At 36.9% G+C, this 12147-nt stretch overlaps 1 protein-coding gene across 1 annotated transcript in view; it reads left to right on the plus strand.

The window, feature by feature from the left end:
* Window positions 1-12147, plus strand: part of elp2 (elongator acetyltransferase complex subunit 2) — a 150535-nt gene that overhangs the window by 100772 nt on the left and 37616 nt on the right. Inside the window, exons 17-18 of the mRNA XM_060825464.1 lie at window positions 5101-5173; window positions 10154-10346. Of these exons, the coding sequence (XP_060681447.1) occupies window positions 5101-5173; window positions 10154-10346 (266 nt within the window). The remainder of the gene's footprint in view (window positions 1-5100; window positions 5174-10153; window positions 10347-12147) is intronic.

Genomic DNA, 12147 nt, shown 5'->3' on the forward strand with positions numbered 1-12147 from the left:
CTTGATTAATTTCCTTGAAAATAATCTGCAGTGACAGAAACCTATATGGAATGCCAATGTATATATGACATTAAGAAACTTGTATGTTATTGCAAATAGTTTCAACTTTCTAGCAACATAAAATAGCCACAAGTTCAGGTTGAACGAAAGTTCATCTTGCATAGCAAGCTTAGTGACTTCAGTTTTGTGTGTAATAATTTAGGAATTTAGCAAATTTTCAAGCAACACTTTGTGCTGTCTTTTGTTTAAAAGAACTCTATGCATGCATTTAAAATAAATTCATACAGTGGATTTATCCTGAGCCCAGTGATTCAAAGTGAACAATATAGACATTTTTAAAAAAAAACTTTCATTTATATGTCACTTTATCATGTCCACATGCTGTCCATGTTTTTCTTTTGTACACTGAACATTTACTGCTTTGTATAATTCTGTACAGTTAGTTGAGAGCAATATTAGGTTTATTTATGCTTGTTTTAGCCTTGGTACAAGAGGAATCTATATGCAAAATGTATATATTTTATTACTATTATGAAAGGTGTTACAAAAACAGAATATAATATATAAAGTGAAAACATATTTAATTCCACAGTCAGCTGAGAAATATATCTCAGTAACATATACAAAGTTTTGAGTTGATCAGTTTTAAATACCTTTTAGGTATCATGTGTATGCTGTACACTTCAAGCATGCTGAAATATAATTGATATTTTAAAAAACACCTTTATTCCTCACTGTCCTGGTGCAATGGGAGCTTACAGTTATGTATTTTTCCCTTCTACCTTCCATTTTTCTCTTCTGTGATATTATCTGAGGTTATACATACAGCATCAAGCCTCCCTAAAGCTATCTATTAAATAGAAATAATCAAATGAATTAATGTCTTCCCAGTCCTCCAAGGACAATCATGATGGAAATATTCTCAATCTTTAGCTGCCTAATTAATCTTCTTCATTTAGATCAAAAGCTGTATTCAAAAATATAAGCATATAAAGTACTTGATAGAATAGTTAAAATCAGTAAAAGTATCTGCTGTTATTAAGAAATCTGAAGTAAGTTTTAACGGATAAATTAACACAGTCGTTCAGTAAGTTGTCGAGATTACAAGTTATCATTGGATGGAAGTAATGGACTGTATCAAAAGGCTGATTAAGCAGTGGCTTATTATTGTTGGAAATTCTGATTTATGTAGGAAGGAATAAACCAACTATTATTTATGGAGTGGCTTATAATCATAGCATTCCACTGGTGGGAATTGAAACCAGTTGCAGTCGGAATAGGTGACAGAATTCTGCACTATGGGGAATAAAGTTGTGCAAATTTCTATGATTAATCAAAAACAGGTAAACTGAATATTAGCAGTGGAGTTGCAAACGTAGGTGTAGAAGAGTTGTGTAAAACTGGGTGGAATGATGCTCGAGATTTTTAGAGGAAGATGAAGATTTTAGTTTTCTGAAATTTGGTGAGCCCAGTTGTGACTGGAGAGAACCGTGTAATGAGTGAGTTGAATTTTGCAAGATGGAACATGAGAATTTGGGTACAACTGATCAAAATAGTGAAGTTATCGTCTAAAGCTGAACAAAGTAAAACAATGAAGATTAACAGATTTCCAAGATCCATCTTTTTAGTCTGTCAAAAATATAAGGCATGATAAACTGAGTCCACAAGGAATCAGTTTGCTTTGTTTTGCCTTGTCTCAATCTTTTCTACACTGCTCTGGTAGAATAAAGATGAAATCATTCTAACCATTTTGTTCTATTTTCCAAGCAATTTGTGAATTTTGGAATGAGAATCTATGAATTAAATATTGATCTGGCAGTTATCCCAATTTATATCTGTATTTCCAATGGACATTGCCAGTAGGATAGTTTCTCTGCAGAGTGTGGATGCATAAATTGCTCAATAAGTTTGAAGTAAGTAATAAAATGTGCATTTTATTTCATTCCTATCTGAAGAATGAAAAATGCTTATGAAAAATGAGTAAATCTTTGATCAATTAGATTATTTGCTTGCTATATGGACAGAACTGGGTCTGGTTAAGACACGGCATAAGCTTCTTCTACTTTCTACCTTTCGATAGTGTCGAGAGTGTGATGCTGCAAAAGCATAAGCCCTTCAGGAATCTCCTGCTCCTTGGATGCTGCCTGACCTGCTGTGCTTTTCCAGCACTCTCGACTCTGATCTCGACTCTGATCTCCAACATCTGCAGTCCTCACTTTATCCTAGCTTTTGGTTGTACCAATCAAAATATTGTAATGTAATAATTCTCTAGAGACTGTTCCTTAAAGTATAAAATCGACAGTAATTAAGCTCAGTGTCTCAGAATATAGAGATTTGTATCACTCCTTTGCACATAAATCAAAAAGTTGGCATCTACTCAACATTTTTCTCTTATCATCGTTGTATGGACTGAACATAAGGCAATTGTTAAAGATTAACAAAGTGAACTAATTTGGAAATGAATTTGGGCAGGCTTATTCTTAGTGAAACAAATAGTTGTGACCACTTTTGCCATTCCAAACTTGATGTTCTCTACTTGTCTTTGTCCTGTGAGAGAAATAAAACAAATTTGGTTTTATAAATTGCCATATTCTGATGCTTTCCTCTTCACAACTTCATAATGTGGGAACCTAATTTGAGAGCAGAATTTCCACTCCCCAGAGGTAGCAGGACGGAGAACAGAAAGAGCAAATAGTTGGATTGGGACCAAGATACTTGCCTCCATTCCACTACCCCAACAACCGAGTCCTGGTAATACAGAGGAACCTCGATTATCCGAGCGACACAGGCTGGGAGTATTTTGTTTGGATAATCGAATGCTGGATAACTAAGGTTCCTCTGTACGTAATTTTCCTAATCTGCTACATTTAAGGTCCTTAAGTGCTCAGTTGCCACTTAATGACCTCAAGCCTGTAATGACCCCGTTATATTCCTCTGGCTGCTTTCCCAACAGGAAAAGCCAGTGTGGCCTTGTCAAGTTAGTGGGAAATGCTTCTGTTAGCCCCAATATGAGGCTAAATGGGGACACATTGGAGGGTGCAGGAGAGTAGCCATTGAGAGCTTTTCCCTGAACCTGCAAATCCTGCTGCATGATGCCTTCCAAAAAAAGCATTATTATCAGCGAAACTCCTTAGAGCTGCTAGACTGAACCTCCGTTGATGCTGTCCAGCTGCCAACCACTGATTGGCCTGCAATTTTTGGCCAGGGAGAAGTAGACTGTTAAGGCTCGTGATGAGTCAAGGAGCCTTTCATATGGCATTCAAATGATTGATTGTAGCTTGATTTGGCAAGCTTACTTGGTGGTGAGAGTGAGGGATTAGTCGTCATTGAAGATGCCTCTCTGCTCTAAGCTTCAAGTCTTCTTGTGACCCGGACTGGCTTTTTTTTCAAAAAAGGAATTTCAACTTGCGCCTTATGATGTGGAAAGGAACATTTACAGCAATGATATAAAACAAAGAATTGCAGATGCTGGAAAAAGTGAAACAGAAAGTGCTGGAGTGAATATTCTGATGAATGGTCACTGGACTTCAAACATTAACTTTCTGCCAGAAATGAGTGCTATGTCAGCATTTTGTTTTTATTTGCAGCAATATACTTTTCTTTTGGGGAGTAGCTTTATTTCTGAAGCTGCAAATTGAAATGTCTTGTCTGTTAACTTGTTGTGAACTATTAATTGAATAATTTTCATCTTTACTTGCAGCACAAATTCTTTCACTAACTAATTAATAAGATTATTTTAAGGTATTTACAAGACAGTTGTAATTTGGCCTGTCCACATCAAAGTGTAATATTTGATGTAAGGCCTCCAATCAGTCTGAATGCTTGATAAGATAGTTAAATTTCCCACTGATCACAGTGCCATAAATGAATTAAGTCAACAGCACTAGATGTAATAATGGTCCAAGACATAATTCATTTTTGTATGCTTTCGTCCACTTTATCCACACTGTGTTTTGTGTGTTCTTCTAGCTTGTGTGAATTTTAAAAAGAAATAAAATCATTTCATTGTTAACATTTAAGTTGGCTTATAAAGTGTTGGTCCAAAGTAACGTTTCTAAAATCTTTTGGAGTTAGTTAATCCTTTAGCAGTGCCATCTATTACTGATAGCTTGGAAAGCCCCACACCAGGGTTATTGTATGCAGGTGTACTGTGAGATAGTGAGTGCAATGAACACAGCAGTTTAGATCTCTTTCTTGTGGCAGAATGAAACTTGTCCATAAAATCAATTAAAGAATATTTAAGTGCAGGAAATGGAGTGCCAAATTTCTCTCATTATATTGTTGTACCTGAATATTGTCAAGTATTCGGTGTGGAAAATAATTTTGATTTCGTAGTGCCCATAAGTTGATGCTTTCTCTCAGTTTCTTCTTGTTCTATTAAAGATTTCATCCCCATTCTTCATCTTTCCACTCGTATTACAAATTACAACTTTTGCAATCTAATATGTATTTTTTATTTCACATGTGGTTATTAATGCATGTGTCCACTTATTGCTAAGGTAATGAGATTTGATTAAAATACGACTTTAATGAAATTTTCTTCTTGCACCTGACCAATGTGGAAAATAAAAGTTTACTTTGAGAGAACTGGGAAAAGAATGGATTGAGGGAGAAAAGAGAGTTTGCCAGAAGTTGGACAACAATTACTCCCATTACATCCTGCTAACAAGTCTGTGTGTGCATGTGACATTTAAGGTACTTGGGGGCTCTCGGCCTCTGGGAAGTCATGTCCTCCCTTTAGGAAATGAAATCTGTGAATTTGTTTCTCACAGGCTTCTGACCAAAAGCTATAGGCTAATGGACATGGATATAAACATATGCATACATATGGAAGGGAAGCCCAATTTTTAAAAAATTTAATTGGCTAGCTGTTCTCCATTTACATCTGTGCATTGATGTTAGAGATCACCAAAAAGATGAGGATGCATTGGATATATTTTGCTGTGAAACTATTCAATACCATACATTTTTAATTCCTTAGCAATGAAGAGAATGAGAAATACTAACATCGCTACCTCTTTCTGAGTAATGTACATAACTGCAAATGAGCTGTGGTTTTGCTTTTAAAAGTAGCTCAACTTTCTTATTTTTCTCCATTAGATACGGACATGGTTTTGAGATATTCTGTGTTGCCTGTAATAATGCCTCGACTGCACTGGCTTCAGCGTGTAAGGTATGCTGTAAAGACTTTGGAGCAATGCTAAATACATCTACAGTAACAAATATTAAATTGTTAAGTAACAAACTACTTTTAATACACAAGTTGAATTTAATATGTGAGGAGTTTTATTCTTCTACCTTCATCAGTAATTTATGATTAGTGTTAGGAACAATGTTCAGTCCTACTGTTACATAGAAAAGTGGCTGAGTGGATCACATTTAAATTATTACATATTGGAAACCCTAATGCTAGCTTCTGCATGAATTTTCTATGACTAAATAGTAAATATTTACCTGTAATCCTTGTTCTGCATTTGGTGACACTATGAAAGGCCATGTTATTGGGTACAACAATATCCATTACTACAGGAAGTTAGAAAATGAGCTTTGTATACCTTTGCAGTTCCAGTGTGGCTCTGCAGCACTAGTTCTTCTCTAACTGAATTGTATGAGTGAGACCCTGAATTGTTTTGTGATTTCCTTTCGCCAGAGTTTGCTGTAGCAGGCCTTAACCTGCATTTGCTGTTTCTTAGCACTTACATGTTTTGGCTTGAATTTGTTTTGCATGACACATTTTTATAAGTTCAAGAAGATAAAGTGGCATTTTGGATCAGAAGAAAGATGGGGTTAACAGCATAAAGATTGCAAAACCAGTGTAAATTTGAATGGGTGTGTTTAATTTTAATCAGATGGCTGTGAATAAACACAACAAAGAGCTTGCATGTAAAAGCGATCAAATGAAATAACTACCAGACATCTTTTTATAGTGGTAGACAATGTTAAATTCAAGCAAAATTCTGCATTGAGGGTATTTTGCTGTTGAATTAGTTTTAAGTCATCTCTGTTGAGAATAAGCCCAGTGGCATGTCAGCGATCACTTTATTGCAAGTTCAACTGTGTTCAGCGAAAGATGGTGCATTTAAGAAGAACCTTTGGCTTCAAGTTTTAAACTTTTCACTTTTTATTTCTGGGTTACAATTTTCTTCTCTGATTATTTCCTGTCTGCTGTATGCTTCACCTCTGTACCACTTGCCTATGGACTGCTATCTTAGTAATTTTGAAGAAGCTGAAAGCAACCTGTTCTTTTGACTGCATCGAGGAAACCCCAACCTTCCTCTTCCTATCATTTACCTCTGCTTGGGTTGTGATATATTACATGGGAGCAAGAGGTGGTGTGTAGTCATACTGACAGCGGTCATTGATTAGTTCTGCCACAAGGAAGACAAGTGTTTTTGGCATCCATTTGCCTCGCATCTTTTGGAGATGGACGTATGAGTAAAGAATCCTTGATCCTGTGGATGACTTGACAGTAAAAAAAGTGGGCCTTCCCAAATAAAACACAGCAGCATCTTACCAGCTGTCCCAGCATTGTGTGAGACTCCAGTTTCTCATCCAAATAGTGCCCCAAATATGTAAAGTGCTCTGAGATATTTCTGATTAACAGAAGTTGCTGTATAAATGTAACATTTTAACTCATTGCTCTTCTTTTTTAGGAATTTGGCTCTTGTTTTTTTTTCCAAGCCATTCTAAAATTTAGCCATTTGATCTGGTGTCCAGTATTTGAAAATCTATTGTATTTGCCAACAAAGTTTGTTTCCAGAAATACAGTTATGATATAACTAGATAACTGTACTAGTTTGTACAGTGTCGATCATTGTTATAAAGTGGAGATCGCTCTTCCCCACTGATAACTAAAACCGAAACACTCAGAGGCTCACCTCGCCTCACAATCAGTTAAAAGATGTTCGAAAAGTGGTATAACCTACCTCGTTACTCCCCTGTCTTTTATAAAGGAGTGGTTAAATGAAATCCATCCACTCACTCTATAATCAACAAGTAACAATTTACCTATCTAACTCCAACAGTGAACAAATTAACAGAACTACTTAGAAACCAAACAATTCCCCTCAAACTACTCCCTAATAAAACAAATCCTAATGGTATGCTTTTTCAATAAATTCAAGTCCCACTTATATAACAAAATAATAGAATTTAGTCTCTCAAAATTGCTATAATACATCTTCCAGAATGCTGTTCACCCTCTCTACTGCAATGCCTCCTCCTTTGAATTCTTGCATCAGGAATGCCTCTCTCTGTCAAATTCTTGTCAGGCAGGTTCTGTTTGTAAATTCTGTTGTCTGGAATATTAGCTAAGAATGCTGCAATAACTTTAATAATTGCAGCTGACAGTTGTTATTGCTTGACAAATGGCAGTTGGCTCTCATCAATTTTCCAATGCCCTTATATTTAATGCCCTTGGTAATCTATTAATTTCTTAAAATAGGATTGGTTCGACACAGTCAAAACTGTCAGATCTAAATGTAATTGGGTTTTAGTTTCTAAATATCTGGTTTAAATTAATTGGCTAAATGTGGAAAACCTTGTCTTGGTAACAATTCTGCTTGGCTGTTCAATACAAAATGTTTCAATTTGGACAGTCTCTGTGCACCTGCACTTTAAACAGCTGTTCAGGCATCTATTTGAACTCTAAGCACTGAAAAACACCATCTTTTAAAGAGACCACACAGTGCTTTCCCCCATTTTATAACTTCCAAACATCTCAACCAGGGAAGATAGAACATGATGAGCAAATTACTGAAATTTTTGCTTGATGTTTTTGAATGTTGATTCACAGCAAAGTTTTCTCAATGTTGACCTTGGCTTGTAAAAATCAGTGATACAGTAAAGAAGTTTTTGAATGACTTATAAATTTTGATCGAAAAGAATTGGAAAGCCTTAAGCAGTAAACCATGCACTTCTGAGTGAAGGAGGACATGTCAGACCTCACTTGAGAGACTTAGACATGTAATGCAGGCTGACATTCTAGTGCAGTGTTGAAGGGCTGTACACTTTGGAGATGATATTTTTCAGATGACATGTTAAACTGAGGGAACTCTGTCTTACTGATTGTCAGAAATGATCATGTATGACTAGAAGGAGAGCAGTGGAAGTTTTCCAGTGTCTTGAACAAATGGCTATTCCTTAACCAAGATGAGTAAATTATCCGCCTTTCTTGACATAAAGGCAGTGCAAATATGTATTTTTTTTCTGCATAAAAAAAAGTTCTTCAATCTAACATCTGTTTTATCTGTTCAATTTTACGCAAGTAAAGGATTGCCAGGCAATTTTAATCATCAACCTTAAACCCATTCCTTTTCCATTCCTTAATCATGGAGATTACTATTGATTATAAACTTAACTTGAGCTGATATATAAATATTAGTTACAAGCACAAGTTAAAGGCTGAGTGTGAGTAACCTTCTCCTGAATCACCAAAGCTTTTCCACCATCTCTGCCTGGAAATAGTATGAAGTTAAATAAGTGGATGTCCAATGAGAATTGGGGGTTGAGGTGCATTGATTTTTGAAATATCATAAACAGGTACAGAAAATAACCAAGAAAGTTACTGGAATGTTGGTTGTTATCGCTAAAGGACTGGAATACAAGATGCAGAAGTTATGCTGCAATTTTACAAAGCTCTTCTGATCCCAGTTGAAGTACTGAGAGCAGATCTGGACACCATTGCTTAGGAAGGATAGATTCACCTTGGAAGGAGTACAGTGTCAGTTGGTACCTGGATTTCAGGGGTTGTTGGGAGGGTGAAATTACACAGATTAGGCCTGGTTTCTCTAGAATTTAGAAAGTTAAGGGTTGATCTAATCGAAGTCTTCGAAATAGTAACAAGAAGAAACAGATAAGTAAAAGACTGTTTTCTCTGGTTGGCGATTCTAGAACTAGAGGGGATAGACAGAGAATTAAGGCCAGAGCATTCAGGAGGGATGTTAGGAAGCACTTCTACACACAAAGAATGGCAAGTGTTTGGATATCTCTTCTACAAAAGACAGTCGATACAGGATTAGTTGTTAATTTTAAATCTGAGATAGATAAATTGTTGTTAAGCAAATGCATTAAGAGATATGGGCTCGAAGCAGGGGTATATAGTTAGGCCACAGATCAGCCATGATCTCGAATGTTGGAACAGGGGGACTGAATGGCCCATTCCTATTACCATGTTCCTACTCCTAATTGTATCTCCAATTGATCCAGTTTCCTCCACAGTTCAAACAGGCGCAGGTTAGTTGGTTTGGCCAATGCTAAATTATCATAGTGAATGGGGATGTGTAGGTTAGATGGATAAGCCATGAGAAATGGAGGATTACAGGGATAGGGTAGTCTGTATGAAATGCTCTTCAGAAGGTCGGTGTGGAGTCTGGGCTGAATGACCTGCTTTTGCACTGTAGGGGATTGTATGATCTAGAAAGTACCCTGACCTATCCTTTTGTGGTCCAAATGGATATCCTCATACTTACATTGAACTGCATCTGCCACAGTTTTGCGCATTTACTTTGTCTGTCAATATCCCTTTGTAACATTAAGAAATTCTGATAGTTAGTGTTGGATGGGTACAGTTCCAAAACACTCAAGAAGTTTAACACTATCCAAGACAAAACATCTGGTTTGACTGGCCTGACCATCACCTTAAAAGTTCACTTCCTGTTCTGCTGGCTCCCTATGGGCTGCAGTGTATAACATCAAGAAGACACACTGCTGCAACTTGCCAACATTACTTTGGCAGTACTTTCCAAACCCACAACCTATACCACCTAAACTGATAAATACAATGGATGTGTACGAACATCATCACTTGCAAGTTCCACAATAACTTGGAATGGATCACTGTTCCTCAATTGTCGCTGGGTGAAAAGCCTGAAACCCTGTCCCTAACAGAGTTGTGGGTATTCCAACAGCCCAAGGACTACACTGCTTCAAGAATGTGGCTGACAACTAACATTCACAAGAGCAATTCAGGATTGTCAACAAATTCTGGCCTTGTCAGTAATATTCGCATCTTATTCATGTAAAAAGCAAGAAAAATCCTTAAAAGCCTTTGAAGGATCCACAGATCTTGTTCAGAATTCTTAAATATGACTAGAAAAAGCTCGTAAGATTGATTCTGTTGTCTTCCATGATTATTCTGATTGTTTTTTCACAGGCCTCCAAAGTAGAGCATGCAGCAATTGTTTTGTGGAGTACCTCCAACTGGAAGCAGATTCTCACCTTGCCATTCCACAATCTGACTGTCACTCAATTGGCATTTTCACCAGATGACAGGTTCTTGTTAGCAGTTTCACGAGACAGAACCTGGTCTCTCTGGAAACACCATGAAGTGGCTGAAGCTGATTCAGGTAATAATACAACAAGGACACCCAATTTAAGGTGTATTACAGCGTCATTTATAATAATTGAATATTGTTTAATTTGATGTCCAGGCTTTACTTGAGTAATATTTAAACAAATAATTTTACTTACAGTAATTTGCAGAATTGAACTGTTAGCCCTCTTGTTTCCAAGAAATATCAGTTTGAAATAAAGAATTCTGCACTTTTTCTGTTCTATAGTTAACAGCATGTAACTCCTCAATGTTTCCCTCATAAATTTTCTTTTTCTTTAGTTTATGACATATGATTTGTAAAGTTGCAGAAACTGTTCAACACAAACATTCCAAAACCAAAACATACTCTGAAGCAGGGTCACTGGATCTGAAACTCTTATTCTATTTTCTCTCCATAGATGCTGCCAGACCTGCTGAGTTTCCCCAGCAATTTTTTTGTTCTTGTTTCAGATTTTTAACATCTGCACTTCTTTGGTTCAATCTAAAAATATTTTTTGTTTATAAACTTTTCCAACCAAAATTAAATTGAGTTCAAAATACTTCTCCAATTACTATATTCTGATAGATTCACAACATTCATTTTTTTGTGTGTAGTTAAACTTGGATTTAGGAGCTTGTTGTTAACTCAGTGGGCGGAAAGGCCTTTTTCTGTGCGGTACTCCTCTGTGACACTGTTTTCTTTTGCTGCTTCATGAGAATTATTAACTGTACACAAGTTAAAACTAACATGAACAAATATGTTGGAACAATATTTGCATGGAATGTTGCCAGTGTTTTTATCATAATTATAGTTTGGCTATTTTTGACATTTCATGACTAGTTATCATTGTAGCATGTCAAGAACCTGACAACAAAAATTAAGATTTTTGTAATCAAGAATTTTTTCTAAATTCATATGTGGGCATCTCTGGCTGGCCAGCATTTATTGCCTGCCCCTAGTTGCCCTTGAAAAGATGGTGATGAACTACTGTAGTCCACCTGCTTTGAGTTGATCCACAATGCCATGAGGAGTGGAATTCCAGAACTTTGACCGAGTGACCGAGATGGGCGATATATTTCCAAGTCAGGATGGTGAGTGGCTTGGAAGAGAACTTGAAGCTGGTGTATCTACTGCCCTTGTCCTCCTCTATTGAAGTGATCATGGGTTTGAAAGATGCTGTCGAAGGATCTTTGGTATATTTTTGCAGTGGATCTTGTGGTAGTGCACACTGCTGCTACTGAGCGTTGGTGGAGCGAGTGGATGCTTGTGGATGTGGTGCCCATCAAGCAGGCTGCTTTATCTTGAATGCTGTCAAGCTTCTTGAATGTTGTTGGAGCTGCGCTCATCCAGACAAGTGGGGAGTATTCCATCACAGTCCTGACTTCTGCCTTGTAGATGATAGACAGCTTTTGGGAGTCCGGAAGTGAGTTATTCGCCACATTATTCCTAGCCTCTGACCTGCTCTTGTCGCCATTGTTTATGTGGTGAGTCCAGTTGAGTTTCTCATCCATGATCGTGCCAGGATGTTGATAGTGGAGAATTCGTTGATGGTAAAACTATTGAATGTCAAAGGGGCAGTAGTCAGATTATCTATTACTAGTGGTGGTCATTGCCTAGCATTTGTGCAGCACAAATGCTTTTTGACATTTGTAAACCTGGATATTGTCCAAATCTTGTGGCATTTGAACATGGACTGCTTCAGTATCTGAGGAGCTGAGGAGGAGTATCTGACTGAAGGGAAGTCATGCTGCAACTGTGTGTGGTGTTGATGAGACCATGTTGAGAGACTTGGGTACAATTTTAGAGTGTTTGTTTAAGGAGTGTATACTTTCAT

The sequence above is a fragment of the Hemiscyllium ocellatum genome, chromosome 5 (assembly GCF_020745735.1).
Source record: "Hemiscyllium ocellatum isolate sHemOce1 chromosome 5, sHemOce1.pat.X.cur, whole genome shotgun sequence".
Taxonomy (NCBI): domain Eukaryota; kingdom Metazoa; phylum Chordata; class Chondrichthyes; order Orectolobiformes; family Hemiscylliidae; genus Hemiscyllium; species Hemiscyllium ocellatum.